The sequence below is a fragment of the Ptychodera flava genome, unplaced genomic scaffold, assembly GCF_041260155.1.
Source record: "Ptychodera flava strain L36383 unplaced genomic scaffold, AS_Pfla_20210202 Scaffold_65__1_contigs__length_701920_pilon, whole genome shotgun sequence".
Classification (NCBI taxonomy): Eukaryota; Metazoa; Hemichordata; class Enteropneusta; family Ptychoderidae; genus Ptychodera; species Ptychodera flava.
The window spans coordinates 513,991-533,339 of record NW_027248387.1 but is presented as its reverse complement, the minus strand read 5'-3'; the positions used below and the strand labels follow the sequence as shown (position 1 = coordinate 533,339).

At 37.0% G+C, this 19,349-nt stretch overlaps 1 protein-coding gene across 2 annotated transcripts; it reads left to right on the top strand.

Moving 5' to 3' along the window:
* Positions 1 to 270: 270 nt before the first annotated feature.
* On the top strand, positions 271 to 19,127 carry LOC139128702 (scavenger receptor class F member 1-like). 2 transcript variants are annotated; one of them, XM_070694434.1, is made up of 9 exons: positions 4,931 to 5,618; positions 7,723 to 7,772; positions 8,205 to 9,129; positions 11,982 to 12,013; positions 13,543 to 13,687; positions 14,008 to 14,084; positions 16,226 to 16,351; positions 16,520 to 16,717; positions 17,779 to 19,127. In XM_070694434.1, the coding sequence occupies exons 1-9, from the start codon at positions 5,476 to 5,478 to the stop codon at positions 17,802 to 17,804; spliced, it is 1,722 nt and encodes a 573-aa protein (XP_070550535.1). In that variant the 5' UTR covers positions 4,931 to 5,475; the 3' UTR covers positions 17,805 to 19,127. The 2 variants fall into 2 exon arrangements, with proteins under 2 accessions (XP_070550536.1, XP_070550535.1); XM_070694435.1 differs by lacking the exons at positions 4,931 to 5,618; positions 7,723 to 7,772; positions 8,205 to 9,129 and adding an exon at positions 271 to 619.
* Positions 19,128 to 19,349: the final 222 nt, after the last annotated feature.

Genomic DNA, 19,349 nt, shown 5'->3' with positions numbered 1-19,349 from the left:
CGTCATGTTTGAGTCATACAAGTTAGGCAAAAAGTGATAATCTTGATCAAACGTACGGATTTGTTCCAAGCATTTTAACCTCTTATTCATGAAGTGTGTATACTATAGGATACGATTCCTCTAAAATTGGCCTCCATTACAGTTGAACACTAGGAAGACCCCTACGTGTGTGGACAGACAGTTCTACCGTTCCGTCTCTACTTCCGCTTTGAACTTTGACGATTTGGAACCAAGTGTAGTTAGAAAAAACTGAACGCAGATTATTTCAGTTTAGATGTACAGTCAGAGGAAGAATGAATCCCAGACGCTTCATTGTACATTGCAGCGTGTGTGTATGTCATTGATTTTATTAGATGTACAGTTACAGATCCTCTTTCATGTTCAGGATTGTTTTAGTGTACTGTACTCTTCGTGGCACATGTGACATGTAACGTAAAATCATCGTTCAGGTCACTGAAGAGTTTTGAACTCTAGCAATGGAAGCAGGAAACATCATCAATACGTCATTTATAAATCTACTTGTTTTCATCCTGTGCTGTGGATATTCTAATACTCAACCTGCCAGTGTGAATCCTGAACATCCCTATCCTTGCTCCGTCTATGAAGACAAAGATTGGCCGTAAGTATTTCCTCAACTTTGTGTTAAAATTGGACAAACAACGAACATATTATTAGATCACTAGTTTAATGAGATGAACACTATAACGCGCATACTTCTTGAACAGTAGAGTATTATATTTGGTTTCAGTGGACGTGGAGTCAAATAACAGTAACTAACTTAGGGTGTTGTCGGGCGCTCTCTTCATTTTTGACCCCATAGCTACTGTATGCGTATATCAGAAAATTCGACACAACACAATCTGAGTGCTTTTCTGTGACAAATGTATATTTAAAGATCGCTTATTTAGACAAAGTACAAAGAACAGACAAAATCTATTAATAATATTGTATCAAACGGCTTAAATTACGACTGTTTCACTCTCGCTCAGGAATATCCTGTCTAAACATGTCTCCAGTACGGACGATGTACTCCGACGAAAACAATTATCTTGTGAAGAATTGCATATTGTGAGATTGTTTATGACATAACAAAATATCTACTTGTCAAGAGCTTTAGTGTGGCCTAGACGTATTGTTTAATTATTTTGCTTGTTGTTGCCGAAGGTTACAAATTTTACTTAATCTCGGGAGAGCTGAAACCAGACATTAAAAACAAGGTTCTGGAAGCTGTTGTCAATGGCCTACGGTAATATGTGTAATTCGATTGTTACAGTTAAGGTTAATTAGGTGATGTAAAGCTCTGAGGCAACGTTTATTTTCGTTGCAAAGGCCCTGATTTTATCGCACATGTGCTATGGGGACAAACACAGTATTGCTATGACTTCTCTTATGAAGAACAGTGCTCTTTATACTTGATAAAAAACCCAAGCATTATTACAAATTTACATCTTTGAAGACAACACTAGGCCATTTGCTACCCCCTGAAGTCTCGTTGAGGTCAAATCTAATGTAAATGACGCAACTCTCAAAGTCACGGTTGTGATTAGCAAAAGTATGAACATTTTTATGGGATTTTCACCTCTATAACTAAGGGAGAGTTTAGTAATTACAAGGGGTAGGTCGGTGGAATGGGAGGGTTACTGACGAAATACACCGGTCATTTTAATATATATACACTATCCAAAAACTTCACAAGCAAATAAGATGCAGTGGTATCCTACATTAAACAACTTGCTCAGGTTTAGCTAGTTTTGTATTGGGAAATATTATTCATAGTTTTCTCATAGACTACCATGTACAGTGGACCGACATTTCACCCATGCACATTTTACTTCCTATTTTAATCAAAGCAAATTATATTATCAAGCATATCTCAATGTTCAGATATACCTTGTTTGGGGAAATAGTCGATATTTTGCCTAACAGACTCCCATGTATTGTGATTTGATAGTTTTGGGTGAAGCACTATATCAGCCATATCTTGCCTTCTTATAGTTGAGCAAAATATGGTGACCCTCCCGCAAATGCGCGAAATATCACGTCCCTTCAAAAATTGCCACCCTCCCTCCCAACACGCTAGCATTCCCTGTAATTTCTGTGCACAACTTACATAAGAAATAAACCTTTTGTTATGTTAATTAGCTGATACTGTTTCGGATATTCCCGGGGAGAATACTACAGTGGTTGGAGGGAGGTTCAAGTTTTAGAATGTTGGACAGGGGAAGAGTCACATTTTAGACACGAGGAAACGTGGAGTGTCACATTTTGCTGTACAGGTGTGCACTGAATTCCCCAACCAATCCCCTGTAATTACTGAGGGCTTCCTAAAGAGAGACAGGCCAGTTCCTAGTAAGACGGCTATGTTTGGGTTGATATAATGAACAAACCTTACCCGCGAATAGGTAGATGCTTATTTTAAACCTCATACTATTGCTATTTAGTTTGAGTAAAAAAACAACCTGCATGCTGAAATTATCCCAAACCACATATAAAAATTAAAGATTCATCGGTTCGGATAACGAATTCAATACTTTTATCACAACCTGATACCGTAACGCTCTCATTCCTGCATATTGATGTTGGAATACAATTATTTCTTTCCGTGTGATTATAAACAGCTTTGAATAAGGTTTTAAAAATCATGCCCTTTGGTTAAGGGCATCACACACCACATCCTACCAGTCTAACAACCAGTACATGCCCCTTGGAAGCATCAAATGAAACACAATAATTACCAACCTTCGAGGCAGTCAAAAGGTTAGCGAGAATGTTATGTGTGTTCCTATTTTACTTACTTATGAAACCATCATGTGTGTGGACTCGCACGATACGGTTGAGATATCATGCCGAAAGGGGAAGAACAAATATGCACTCAACGGATATAAGAATGAGACTGGCAGTGATATTGCTCCTATTATGCTCCCTCGTCTCTTTTGAAGGCATCGTAAAGTGGGCACTACACACTACGACATATTACATTTTATTAACATGTCAATCACCCGAAAGTGTAGTTCAGTCATCTTACGAAAGTTTATACTGGTTGTAGTCAAACACTGATTTACTCGTGCTATATTTACAAATCAGCAAAAATCGTTGTTTTAATTAATTTATTAAATGGTTTTATACCTAAAGCACTGCAGACATTAGATCATTTTGCTTGCGCTCCGCCATATGAGCGTCTGTGTCACTTCCCCTTTCATATCGTCGAACGTGTAACATGTATCCCACTCGTCCAAAATGTTTTGTTTTCAGTATTGTACATAAATTATATATGCAAACTAATACTAATAAAATGTTAACAGTGGATTTTTCTCGGCTATATAACTTTACGTACGTTATAAATATGTGGCTCAGATCCCTAATATATCCTTCATTGAAATTGTGATGTAAGCAACTTTGTAATTCTTAAGGGATTTTTTAAACATAAATGTACGTTTCACTTAAGGCGATACGGGAAAGATAAGAACCAAATATTATACGGAAGGATTCGAAGCACGCGTTGGTTGCTATCGCTGACAACGTTCAAACTCGCACTTTTGTAAGTGCAAAATCTTACCACTTCGTTGTTTTCTATGATTTTCGACTCCTGGTATTTTGAAAATGCTCAAAATCTTTCCAATCTCTCAATTGTAAATCAATTTAGCTGACTTTGGTAGGATTGTTGAAGTCATACATGAGAATATGGATAAGTATGCATTTCTAAAATCTCCGGACCGTTAATGAGATATCGACGTAAAACCCTTCAAAATTTCAAAAAATGACACAGAAGATATTTTCCTGTTCAAAAATCATTTGTACTTGAACAGATAACTAATCCATGGTAGCGGCTCTAAACAGATATCTCACTATGTTAAATTCTGAATTTTTTGGAAAATTTGGTACAAATTTGTAGGAGCTTAAATGTTTTAAGTAGAGCTTTGGAAATTGTATATGTGTGACGTCACTGACCAATTGCGCGACAAACCTGCGTCTTTAGGATTCGTATGGTTCTGTAATTCTTTATTATGCAAAGAAAACCTTGAGTACTTTGTATTTTGATTGATTTTGGAAATTACACTTAGCAACCGCTGCTTAGCAATTTGAATCCCTCGGTATCGCCTTAAGCTGCTCTAAGATCATGAATAATGAGGAATGTACATATAAGCTTAAACATCTTAAACACGAAGTATCACATCGAACACCCGCATGTAGCAAGTTATCCATACAAGTAGGAACTGTTGCAACTCTTGTAAAAGACTTAGCTATATTGCGTGCTGGCTGCGCGTGTCCAAACTCGTGACTTCAAGATTTTCGACTAAATAATAGAACAGTGAAAACGAAGAGAATAACGTCAGTGTACTCTGTAAGAAATGTACGATTCATTTTCGGAAATAACTAACACCTAAGTGGTCTGTTGTGTCACTAGGTACTGGGTCGTGTACATTTGCCCGAACGTTCCTGAAGCATTGAATCATGCCTTCGACCATCGAGAGTCGGCCAAGGCAGGCTGGAACAACATGACACTGCACCATACTATGAGATTGAGTTCAGTGTTGATATTGAAAACAAAGTAATATCTCATAATGATTTCCTTCGTTAAGCTATTAAGCTACGAGAATGATCGTAAAGAGATTTGTTTCTGCTCGTTTCTTCTCGCTGAATGAAGTGCTATATTAGCTAATGATTGTCGGTGTATTTTACACGAAATATTTAAGAATTCAAAGTTATTGTTAACTTACAGTTTGTCTTGACGTACTTCTTGAACTCAAGTCAGTCGCATTCTTCACTAAATTGTCAAGAACTTATATCAGGGCATATTGAAATATTGATTGAAACAAAACTTACCGTCGTTTAAAAATTGTTCTCTCCTGCTCATTTCGATATCATATTTTTAACTTTGATTTACTGCCGCTTCACGATAGAAAGCGCTCCGCCTGCAAATTAATGCACTGTGTGAAAGAGTTTCGTCGAAAACGCTACAACTTTGTACAGCCGGCCAGACGAGTCACCCATTGTATTGGCTCCTCTTCAATGTTCAGTTACAGAAGCTATGTAGAACTAGAACGAGTCAATCTTGACAAAACGCATGTTCCAATCGTGGTCGGCTCTTAGTTGAGTATGTATAGTATAGGACACAACGCGTTGTTACCTTGACTTTCATTGCAGTGGAACACTAGGAAGACCTCTACGTAAGTGGGCAGGATTGTTTCCTGTCAATATTATTTACTTCCTCGTTTAACATTTACTACTTAAAACCAAAAGTAATTACTAAAGCTGACAACAACTGTTTCGGTTTGGACTTATTGATAAAAGAACAAAGAATACCGGGCCACTTATGCTTCATCAAGGTCTGTGTGTATAATCTTTGGTAAAGGCACGGTTAGAGTAGCTTCATATTTAGGCATTATAAGATGTTGGACGTTACTGTTCTTGATCGACGTAATACGTGGCGGTACATCATTGTCGGTTTTTACTGAAGAGTTCTGAACAGATGCAATGGAAAGAAGACGTGCCTTTCGAGTGCCTTTTGCAAATATACTTGTCTTTGTCCTGTACTGTGGATATTCTGTTACTGAAAGTGTCGATGTGGACCCTAGTGATCCTCATGCTTGCTCCTACTATAATGACCAAGATGGGCCGTAAGTATTTCAAGTGTTACCGTAACAATGTCTATTTGACAATCAGCCGGCAAACACCCCATCTCTTTTATAATAACTAACATTACGATGCTTCTGTCCATTGAACTTGACGAATTTTACTATGCAGTAAATTTGGTGTAGTCCAATAACTTTGTGTATCGTTAAACTCTCTTTCAAACTTGAGCTTACAGCTTTTTCATGCAAACGCCTTAAAATCTTTTGTTATCTCGGTGCTTTTTTCTCTGACAGATGTATATATCACGGTCACTTACTCAGACAGTGTATTAAGATCAGTCAAGTAGTATGTATCCTAATAATCAAAATAAATTCACTTTCACTGCCACACAGGATGAGCGTCCTAATAGCGATCTTTCACTGAACGAACCTGAAAAACTAACAAGAACGTCGGTTGATGCATGCCTTGCAATCAGAGAATAGCTTCACGTTTGACAGAAGGATGGTAGGACTGTGAGTGAGTGTCGATATAAATGCACACCTGTCATTGTCTTCCTGCCATTCTAGGGATTTGTCATTATGGAAGCATGTGGGTGTTACAAGTATTGTTGGCTACGCAACCTGTTTAACTCCAGTCGCCCTTGATACAATCATGTCTGCTTTAGTGGTGAGCCATAATGTTTCGGAAAATTACGTTGCATATCTATCACCTGTTTTAATTGAAATTAAGAAAATTAAAATGCATTTCTTCATTGAAATAAGGAAGAGTTTTTAAAATTTATTTTTGGGTTCGATGGTTTGTCGGTCGGCGAAAAAAAGAAAAAGGAAAATCCATTGAAAAGCCCACTTTTTGAAATCAAATGAAATACCTTCAGAACCGTAGCAGTCGCGATGCTTGGCCGTTCAGAATCGCATGGCGTTATGAATATTTTCTAGTACGGGTTTCGGCGATCGATTCTGTCTCGAACTATCACAAGAAGTATTTCTTCTTTGTCTGTTGTGTGGCCAAAGTCAACTTACACTGTTCTCTACTAGTTTCATTGGTGTCATTTAAAGGAAAATAAACTACATATCACATTCTCGATATCATGCGGTGAGGACCAAACTAATCTGTGACACCAGGGATAATATAATATAATTACGGTCTGGATTTTTGTCTTATTTATAACACGGGACAATTTCAGTTGCTGTTGGGCATCGGCTCTGGAATGGCATTGGATATTTCGGATGATACACATTTATTTGCTATATGATGGATACATTAACAAGTATCCGCTTATGACAAAGTTTCAAGTGAGTCAGCCAGTTGCCGTGAATTAGGCGTATCGCATAATGTTCAATAGTCAATTCCCTAATCGATATCCAGCAGGTATTATCATATTTCAAGACCTCTGAAGCCACAAAAGAACTGTGGGCACCAAGCCCGTTAGTTCGTTGGCGTACTTGCCGATACGTGTGCCTTTCTCGCTCAACGCCACATCAACTTAGTACGAAGACTACGCTTGGGAAAATCCCGCAATATTTTGTTCAATCAACCAGTTTCGTTTGCCTCGTTACTTAATATAAGTGAATTTAAAACTATCGTTACTATTATCATATATTGTGCGTGTACTAAGTATTTTATCTCAGGAAGAACGAGTGGTTTACCTCCTGACCTATAGAAGTCGCGCTACTCAGGATGTGAACCCTATCATCTGGAAATCTCATCGATAATCCAGGGTTCCAGACATATTACACTTCATGATAATTTCAGCCCCCCTCAACCGCACCAATGAATGTTCCTTTTAGCAACTATTTCTGTCCAATGTCTTGTACGTGACGCAAAGCAGTACCCGAATATATAATGCGACGAGAAGACGACGGAAATAACTGACGGTTACTAATTAATTGGGCTACTGTCCAACCGCGTAGCAGAATTTGCGACGAGACATGCAAATGTGACGAAAGCTGGCCAAAAGCCTGCTTGGAAACACGATTAGCCCGTTCGTTTTTCACGTTCCTTTAGTGAAAAGATCGCTATTACGTCTCCACTGTACAGATAATCAGACAAAAACAACCCTCATTTGTGAAAAATCCTATATTATGCGATTGTCATTATGACAATCTGCATCCTGTAAATAGTGCTTTATTATTTTGTTTCTTTTCATAGGGTGTACAGATGCTGTGACGGTTACCATTTCGAAAACACAACTTGTGTAGGTATGTACCAAACCCTGATATTATTGTGAAACCAGATTTAATTATAACATGTTATAACCGAGGGCAAAATCACTATCTGTTGCCTGCCGATGTGGTGATGCTCTTAAGGATAAAATTTTTGTGTTGGTCATTGGCTAAAATATTGTCAATGTTACCATTATGGGCACAGTCACCAAAGTAAGTTACTGATTGTGTTACAGCGAAAAAAAGACTTGCACAAATGTATTCAAAGCGTTGAGAATAATCGCTTGCTTGAGGTTATAATCATCATATCGTCATACCTAACATTCCAAGTCATACAATTTCTAAAATTGTACAAGAATGTGGTTTCATTTATTGAACACAATTTACATACTTCCGGAAGGCTACGCATGTCATAGCATCGAGAGGCATTGCAGTCTTTTTAGCATAATATATTTTGCTATTTTTCAGGATGCCAGGATGGTCATTATGGCAGAGACTGTATGTATGACTGTACTTGTCAAAATGGCGGAATTTGTAACAAAACAGATGGGTCATGTGTATGCCCTCAATCATATTATGGTGCAGTTTGTGCATTTTCCTGTCCATGTAAAAATAATGGTACATGTAACAACGACGAAGGAGTGTTCCAGTCTTGTACGTGCAAAGACGGTTACTATGGCGACATCTGTGAACACAAGTGTTCGTGTCCCAATGGTATTGTATGTGACCCCGTCTCTGGATGTCAGTGCGAACATGGAACTTGGGGTGTGAACTGTGGTGAAGTTTGTGATTGCCCAACTAATAGGGTCTGTGATATTGCTGACGGTTCGTGTAAATGTCACCCTGGTTTCTATGGGGATAAATGTCAACGTCAATGTACTTGTTTCAATGGAGGAGAGTGTGGTAATGTAAATCCGAATATGTGTGTATGTCCGTCTAACTGGCGAGGAAGCGACTGTACAGACTGTAACATTTATGACTCTGATGGCAAGAAACATGCACTTTGTGAAGATAAATGCCTACACTGTTACAACGGAAATGACTGTACACTACAAGACAAAACATGCAACTGTACACCTGGTTGGCATGGTGATCGATGTGATCAGCCGTGTCACACTGGTTACTATGGATACAACTGCTCTGAGAAATGTCCTTGCAAAAGTTTTGAACTTTGCAATCACGTGACAGGAGAATGTTCATGTCATCCAGGTTACTTTGGACCATCATGTGACCAATCATGTCCCGAGAATTGTCCGGAATGCAAAAAGGGCACGGCTGACTGTATATTGTGTGTTACAGGTTGGATAGGGACAAACTGTGAGCTGTTATGTCCTATATGTGACAACGGCGTTAATTGTATCGATACTAATGGATCGTGTATCTGTACAGATATGTAAGATAGTAATTAATTAATCAATAGATAAAGCCTTGATATTTCCCTGATTTGGAAGCAAGAGAATGTAAGGTGTGATAATTTCCAAATTTCAAACAATGTAAAGTTGACTCAAAACAAGGGACTTAAAGGGACATAAGCTGTAACAAGTTACAACTTAGTTTTTCAGTATTCTGCTTCTGTATATCAACCACCGTGTTTGACCCTAATCCGTTTGTCATGCTGAAAAGTCGAGTAGTCTTTTCGTCATAACAGCTTGTATGTGTATAATGATCATTGTTTATTGTTTACAAATGAATTTTCGTCCGGACTTGAATACAATTTACAACAATGACGATGGAGATCATACTCATATAAGTTGCGTTGATATGCTAAATACTTGGCATTAAATTACAGTTTAGGGATTCAAATAAGAAAATATAGGGAATACACAAAACAAAAGTTCTGAAAAAAATAACCAAAAGATACAGCTTATGGTCCTTAAGTGTGGAATACATGTACGACTATAAAAGCGGTTTAAAATTCCACATTGATGAGGTTTAAATACCCAAACTGCGGAGCTTCCAACAGTGTTTACTTACAAAAAACTATAAAACGGTATTATGTTTGGGGTATTAAAATAATTAACACGTGCCCCGAATCGGGTTTTCTGTGTAACGCTATGGGAGAAACGCCCGCATATTTATGCACCCTTTACGTAATGGTCTCAAGTTCACGTCAGAAATGTGTGCTTGCCCTCCCAAGAAATAATCATACCAATCACGTACTCTGTCATTTGCAACGATGGCCGAAAGAGTTCTTCCAAATTCAAAATGCAAAATTCAAAATTCACGACTTAAAAAACGAGACCTGACATGCGCTATCATGGTCGGATATTTTTAGCGGCTAGCTTTTCATGACTGTTTTGACTTCTTCATCAAAGATTGCTTTCTCATTTCATAGTTACGATCTCAAGCATTTGTTTGTGATTTTGGCCGTGAAAGGTATCAATCTGGCGACCGCATAATTACAGCAACGTGGTTTATTTTGTGATTATTTGATAACAAAAGCGCAGTTTTTTTGTTGCCTATATTGGGTAAAATACTTCCTTTTAGTATGTATTTCGATCTTCTCGGAATACAAGTGATAATAATATGACAAGAAATTGTAACCCTAACAGAAAAAAGGGAGGTATTTTTCGAATTGACCATTTTGACATAATATTGAAAGTGTGAACCTGATATTCAGGGAACTAAGCATTCATAGAGCTTGTTATTAAGCAAGTAATATTATAACAGTAATTTACACTGCCTGCATTCTTCTAATGCTTTTGTTGAAAAAAGAGACAGCCTACTGTAAGAGTATAATATGATCAAGTATGATCATGCACTGCGATGTGAACCAAAATCTCTCCTGTCCGCGTCGCCCGTGCTCAGTTTCAAGTATAATGTTATTTCATGGCGAAATTGTTATAAACTTCACATAAACTTTAAGACATTATTATTTTTTCAATAGAACTGTTTCCTAATGATCGGATCTCGCTGCCTGTTCGACTCAATGAATGATAATTTACACCAAGCTGTTCTTTCCTTCTCGACTTCACCTCATTTTTGTTGACATATACACGTCGCTTTGCGAATCTACATGTAAACAAATAATGTCAATATAAATCAATGGCGAAATGCAACTACCGCTTCCAAAAATGATGAAACTAGTACTTGGCCTTCTTATATGTTGAATTCCAAATCATTCTTTGCTAGTACACGTACATTACTTTAACTACACATTTATCTTCGAATTATGATTTCTTCTACATAGACTAAAGCTCCAACGGATAATAGTTTATAAAAACACTGGTAACCTTCGGTTGTCTATTTTTTTCCAGGTTTCTTTCTTGAATTACTATCAGCACAGTGTTTTGCTGTTTTCATTACATTATTTAGCATCTAGTACTGTGTGCTCTTGATGCTATTGTGTCGCTTTCTTGTCTCGTTCTTCAATGTGAAATCTCTCAAATTGGATAAAACGTTTACAATATTTGTTTGAAGGTTCTTACTGAATATCTGATTTTGCCAAATTGTGATTTTATATACGATTTCCATGATAATCTCAAAACGATGTTTACACGTTGTTTACGATAATCTTCTGGAACCTCGAATATTGCGTGCTCGGCTCCTCCTCTTTTGAGTCAAACGACGATTTAGTCACTAAATGATTGTTTCTTAGGGATGGCAACTATCTCTGTAGAGTTTGATGTTCTGGATTTACAATTAGAATACCCAACAATTTACTTGTTAGACCACCACATATCTGATCATTTGCATATGTATTAATGCTGATTGCAATATTATTGATATTATTGCTCCAAATGTAATGAATTCAGTGGATTTTCGATGGGATTCGAACCCAGAACGTACTGAATCCTGCTACCTTTCGAAGATACCATGGTAAAAACCCTCGGCCTAATCCCCGTCCTTAAAAATGGTTCAATAACCGAGCAAACTTGTTACAATTATTCTGACTGCGACCCCTCTGATTCATTGATGAACAGAGACGAATCGTTATAAACACGATTGTAACTAATTTGGGATAATTGGATCTTCATATTTTTCAAATTTATCAAAAATGTTAGGTGCTCTACAGCTGAATGTTGCAAAATTATAAAGTCCTCATTAAAAAATTGTATAACTTAAAAAAAGAAGAGCAGATTAGCTTACATTTGCATATTTTAAAGACATTACTTCACCATCCAATTTCCCAAATTAGTTCCCATCATGTTTATATTTTGTTGCATTTCATGCCGAGACACAAATACACTCATATGTGTCTCTTTAATTAATCTGTGTTAGAGGTTTATTTATGTTCTCTTGCAGATGTGAAGACATCGGCAACGTAACCAGAAAAGGTAATGGCCGAGCTATATTGCACGTCCCATCAACTTGTCTTTGTAGAAGAATGAATATATTTTTTTTATTGCGTTATGACATTTGCCAACTATTGTACTCTAATTAAGGTGAAGTACTACGGATTACGTCAAAATTAGGTTGTGGTGTCATTTCTTGAAACTTTGCACATATATTCCTGGAAGTTGTGAAAGTGCAATAATGAAATAAAAAATGGGTGTCACCACCCTCGGTTCTATGGAAAAGGACGTTAAAATTGCGTCGTAATAAATAAGTAAAATGATATAATTCACTTAAAGTTCCATTAGCTGTATCGTCTTGCGATTTTTCCGTTAGTTTTGATTGAAAGATCACTGGCTCATGTTGAATAGCCTGTCAAATAACAGAGAATCACATATTATTCGGAAACATTACGTGCCCTACAACTAAATAACATGTGATTTTACAACGAAAATTTCAATTTTGTCCTGACGGAAATACAACTCTGTTGACACGCGGATTCCAACGTAGGCATTCTTCTGCACCTACGCGAGCCATTACAGCAATTTCAAAATAAATATTCATTACTTATGCCCGGCACTTACTTCGTAGTCCATTGTCCAAGCACGTTGCGTAGCCAGATGTCTGGCAATCCACGACGCAATGTTGTTTTGATCCCGCAATAAACATGAACTTGTACATCTGGCGTGATCGCGGTGTCACCATATCTGCGTTCTCCCCAGCACGCTGAGCATGCCAGACGTCCAACATACGAGCTCGGAAGGGCAACACGTTTGAACAAAAATTGGCAGTTTTATTGTGGCTATAACATCACTAATCATGTTTGTTTCTTCGTAAAACAACATTTTGCAACAAATATGAGCCTCCAACATGGAAGTCCGACGTAAAAATGGTTAAAAGTTACAAATAATGGCCCTTTAAACTAAAGAAATCAATTATAAAACGCTTAGCAAATGAGTTAATTTAATAAATGCCAAGACTTAAGATCCATATCTATCGAATGTATAGTTTTCATGATGTTTGTAAAGAAATTTTAACATCAGTATCGATTACAAAATGACGATATCGAAATTACATCACTACATAATGTTCGATCTTTCTTCCTGTCGCTTTGAATGGTGTCATTTTGACCAAACTTTGCGGATAAAATCCTGACATAATACCATTCAGTTTACACGTTCAATAACAAGGTGTCACCACGCTACTTTTTACAATATCTCCAGGTGAATGGGTAATATGCGCCATGTAAATGGGAGAGAAATGTTAATTTTTCGCTCATATTGAATAAAAACCAACTTCCTAGGGGGTCAAAATATGACAAGGTTATAGGTCACATGTATTTCTAAGAGACTGGGTCAAATATATTAGGTAAAAGTCCGATTTCAACAATGGCAGGTGATGTTAAATCCATGCGCTACAAAATAACCCATTTGCGGCAGGCTGGAGTTAAATCTGCGCAGAAACGTTCTAAAGCGTGTGCGCGTCCGAATTCGTCGCACTTTACATTGAGGGTATGATTTTATGTCAACAGTTATGGACAACTCATGCACTGAAGACACCACAACATTTGAGTTGTACACAGTCGTTATCATTATTCTGGTTTTGGCACCGGGCAATATCATTTTGCTAATCGTGGTGATTATTCGCGTTGTGAAAAGAAAGAGGAATATTCAAAGGTAGGACAAAGTAAGTTCATTTTCCTATAAATATCCTCAAAGATTAGTGTCTGCTCCTTGAGACTGCCGATAGTTTTGTTTTCAAGTAGGTAGCTGAAGCCTATCGTATTTTCAATCAGGCTTTTCAATACCACGACTGTAGTTTATGGTATTATAATTGAATTGCATTATTGTGACTTGGTCAATGGAATTTTCATCTGATATTTACAGCTATAAATTTAACGTATGCATTTTAGAAATTCAATCTCTCTCTCTCCTTCCCCCCCCTCTCTCTCTCTCTCTCTCTCTCTCTCTCTCTCTCTCTCTCTCTCTCTCTCCAGACACACAAAGAGAAACCAGCCACATGACTTGGCTTATGCAACCTTTGACCTCTCTCGAATTAGACAAACAAAAAATGGTAAGTATGTTTTACCCTATGTTTTCTGAGATTCACCAAGAAACTGCGGCTGTCTTGCAGCATGTTTGCAAGGGTATATCTGATTGGTCGATTGTCATTTTTCACAGCAACTTAGGGAGTTTATTTGTATTTTCACTTATAACCGTGAGCTTCTGCCAACCAATCGGATGACAGCTTCCAAATCGTTGCTTCCAAAATCCCGACAAAGACTCCAGCAACAGTCCTTAATCAGTTAGAACGTGTATTTGATAGTCTGCGTGACAAAGCTGCTAAATCATGTATATTCACGGTCCTGTGCGCGATAATATTTCCTTGACGTAATGAACTGTCTTACTAAAGCTATGACTCAAACAACAGTTTTTGAAACATAAGTGTACTTGACACACACTGATTGTACATCTTAGACACTGTTACCTCGCCACTAATTCAAAATATTGTTTGGTCTTTGACAATTATTTTATAAAATATCAAGGGATATAATATATGTGCAGGTCATGCGACGGTTTCTATACGCAGAGTGGTATACTGTGTGTACTGTATACATACACTGCTGTTCAGCTCCAGTGCACAACATCATAAACTTCAGAACTCTGGCATCTATATATGCAGACATAGGGTGCAGCAATAATCACACAAAGCGGCCATTTCGCTTTCAACGAACCTGTATGTTTACTGTGCAACGGTCACGTTTAGAAATAGCTCATTCTACATCATTAATGACAACAAAATAACTTACACAAACCCACAGACGCCTTATAATTGCGGCACTGACATTTAATAACGTTAAAATAAATAAGGGCATCATTGCAATTGTGGCATGCCACAAAGTGATGACGTCAAAGATGTCTATACGTATGGAATAAGGTCAAAGGTTACGTTCAAAAATGGGTGATTATTTATTCTATGGGAAAGAGTAAGGAATGGGGCTTTGAAATTAACAGGGAAATGATTGGAAAGAAAAGTACCTTTTTGCGCTTCATTCCTTCTTATTGTAGCATCCTAACTCTATCCATGTCTACTTCAGCCATCATGATACCTATATGGAAGGAACAGTTCATTGAAAATAAGGACAGAAGTGATATGTGTTAGTGAAACAAGCTGTACTATGATAAAAAGTGAACACATAACTTCGGTAATGTAAAAAGCAGCAAACGACAAAATTTAACAGTGAGTATCAAAAATAAAGTATTCAACATACATAACAGCCTCAACAACCACACTTTTGAGTATCGGTGCAAATGCGACAAATGATTGTGATAGTGTATTAAACAAATAATAGATCTGCACTTTAAAACTAGGCCATGAGAAAAGGGCAAAAATTAAGTAAAGAAATAAATTAAAGGCCAAAAATTGAACAAAAAGAAATCCAAAATGTCTAAATCAATTTATAGTCAATACAAATAAGTAGTATAAAACAGCAAGTACCTGCATAGCATTAACATTGTAACCTTTATACGGAACCACAATGGAACATTGCATACGCTTCTTGCAACTTGCTCTCGTCGAGTACAGGTTACCTGCTAAAGATGCTGGGTTCGAGCCATAGCCGGTATATTGGTTATTATATTAAAACATAATACAACTAAATAATAACACCTGCTCTCCCTGTTTACTTAGTGAAGTGTTCCTTTGACATAGGTATGAGGATGACTGAAGAATATTTATGACACAGTTAGAGGGAATTAAACGGAAATTGGAACCCTTCTTTCAATAATTTACCCATTTCCAAGCCCCAATTCCTAACTCTTACCCCCAAAAATAACTTATCGCCCCTTTTAGAACGTGCCCTTTGACCGGCGAATTTTCGTTGTTACATACAACTCTGACGTCATCACTTTTTGATGTACTTGCACAATTTGCCAAAAAATTCATTAGAGATATTCATGAACGAGTCAAAGTGGATTATGGCATAATTTAAGCAATATGGCATTCATTCCTCTTGATAACGGTGTATTATCATATTTCTAAAAAACACATATAAACTCACAATACATTTGCGTTTCTACCCATCAATACACTGTGTTTTTTACCCACAATAAATATTTTACCCATAATACCTTTGTGTTCTTATCCATAATACATTTGTGTTTTTATAACTTGTTCATAATTTTTTTGTCTTCGCTTCTGTTGTAATATTACAGTAGCAAGACCTGACGAGGATATGGAGGATGTTATTATTGATGACAATGACACCTCAAGGAGATATGTGATGTCCGAGTTTCAATTCAGAATCAGTAATCGAGGTCATGGCTTAGCCGACATAAAAGGTGAGTCCGATGAGAATAATCATGATGATAATTTGAACTTAGATCAGGAAAAAACACGAACAAACATTAGAAGCAATCTTGGTACAAGCTTATAGTAAATGTAATATGACATCATTCTCATCTCCTTCCTCTTGACAAAGTATTTATTTCACGCCCTCTATGTTGTAGAAGCAAATAGACCAAGCAGTGACGACAGTTTTAGTTCAACCGGATATGAAGTCAGCAACATTAAAATCGCACGTCCATACCAATCTCTTCAGGACTTCTGTAGTAACGAATACCAAGGTCTCCTTAATGTACAAGACCTCAGGACGAGCAAACACGCCGGAGTTCTCTTTCTAGGACGTGAATCGCAACGATTAAATGGTAAGAGTTCTATGTTTTGGAAAGCCCTTCGTCTTACCGAATCTGAGATTCGTCGGAGTTTGTAAAATTCTCTTCACGGAAAATACTTTTTTGCAGTCATATTTTTACATGCTGCGATCACATTTTCAAATTAAGTTGATTTCGAAATGATTAAGGAACTACAGCATCGGGTAATACGCTCACTGTGATTAATTGTATTATCAACGATCCTGTCGATCATAATTATATTAAATATGTCATTTGCCCATGTTTACCGTAAATTATCAAAATTTCAGACTTTTCCTATCTGTTGTAATGCTCTGGGCATAGGTAAATAACAAATCGGTTATGAATCAATTTATCATAGCAGCATTCTTGTACTTTATGCTTCATCTCGTGTTTGATGCAGAACAAATGACACTCATGCTGATACAACACCGCAACAGACAATATTGGGTATTATATCATACCAGTATATTGATGGTGCAAATACAGCGATATGATTGGTCGAGACGCAAAAAGAACCGTGATATATTGGCGATATACCACGGCTTGCATACGCGCGAGCTCTCAGCTTGAGCAAACTCGTTTATGACGTTCCGCACCAGAATTTCAATATAGTGTACAGTTATGATATATAGCATTAAGTCACACCCAGCGACGGTATACCACTAAATTTTGACCAGTTCACTTCATATATGCACTCTCTATCGCTCTTTCATATATGTCATGAACGGGTCGAAATTTCGTGGTATACCGTCCCTGAGTGTGCTTTATTGCTTAAAAAATATAATTATTACGATTCACATATGACACTGAACGAACGAGAACAATAATACACTGTTACACTGTGTGGAAGATTATGCCATCGGCCAAATGTAACTATTAATCGATTTGTTGAGGAGACACAGGAGCAGAAAATCGCTTGAATCTAAATATTATCACTCTCATCAAACCGATATTTTATATAGCACAATACATATAACATCACGTTTTATATAATATTGACCAAATATAACGTAACAACCAATTTGTATAATCTTTACAACACAGGAAGATTTATTTCTATGTTTCATTTACAGGTATATTTAGACACAGCAAACTGTGAGGCTTGGGGTTGTTATCAAAATATTCACATCGGTAACGGGGACCCACTTTTCATCATTCGGCAATTTGAAACATCCATACCTTAGCAAGACGGAAGAGGGATGGGCTACGGAGAAAGCTAGAACTTTTACACTATATCTTGCCGACTTTGAGTGAAGTGTCTGCCCGCGTACGGTCGAAAATCATGACACTGATCACCTTTTACTTTCATTTAAAAGAAACGTTATTTAACATTGAATATTTGTCAGGACAGTACGTACTCACTACATAGTTCTAAACCAATGACTGTCTTAAGTCGATGACGCTGTTTGATAAGGGGTTAGTATGTACGATTTTTATGCTGATTTAATGACGTGTCCAATAAAAACATTCCTATAAATGTTGCATGGTTATTTTCGAATCTTATACAGATAACACTAGTATCACATCAAAAATTATACATTGTTCGACCAATGATAATGTTTAAATGTAGAGGACTGATACTACCATTCTTTTTGAACGATTCAATTTCCATTTGAACTCTCAATAATTGTTTGAAGTATGCATGCAGCTACAGATGTGACTATTTGTGAGGTAAAGTGCAGAAAAGGAATGAAGTTAGGTGTCCTCAAATTTGGGGTAGGTTTTTTCGGTGGCATAGGCAAAAATAGAAACACCTCCGAAATCTTTTTCAAGGACCCTAAATATGTACAACACGACCGCCAACTGCGGCGAAAACTTGTAGCGTTCTTGTTTCTCGGATTTTTCCTGTTTCCACATACATTTAGCAACTTCTCTCATACATTTTGTCGGTGAAAATTTCAGAACATATGCACAGAAAGAAGTCCAGCTATGATAAGAGTGGATGAAATAATTCACCGTTGAACTTTATAAACAGTAATAACAGTGCCAATCTTCTCAGTTTACTTTCACAAAAATATCATAGTCGTCTGCCGCCTGGCAGGCACAGTTACATATTTTAACAACCATAAGAACTAAATACCATTCGTCTACCTATTACAAACAGTTAATAGACTTTTGATATTGATAATATGTTACTTAGGACACAAACTAAATAATCCATTTATATTCGTAATGTCTGCTTTGGAGATATAAAAGTATTAATCGGCATTATTTAATTTTCTGTAGTTAGTCGAGAATGAATATTTTATTTGGCATACGTTTTCTAGCTATGTATTGTAAACATAATTACGCTACAGCATTCCTAGACTTAAACCAATATGTTTTGAAAAGCATGCGTTCATCATGGTCTCCTGTTTAACAATATTTTTGTAAGACATTGAGTTTTACATGACTCGATGAATAAAGCGTGGAACGATGAAATACGATTTTACGTGTGTCTTTGATTTCTCCAAAAGGGAATATGAACTCAATATAATAGCTTTCGAAATGCATGACTCCCATTTTATACAGGGTGATTTATGTATGCATGCATCCATCGATCCATACAGCAATCCATACATATTATGCTCTTTCAAGTATACTCGAACTCAATGGACGTAAAACAGGGTAAGTTAAGGAGGTCCATTATGAGTTGAAAAGGTTT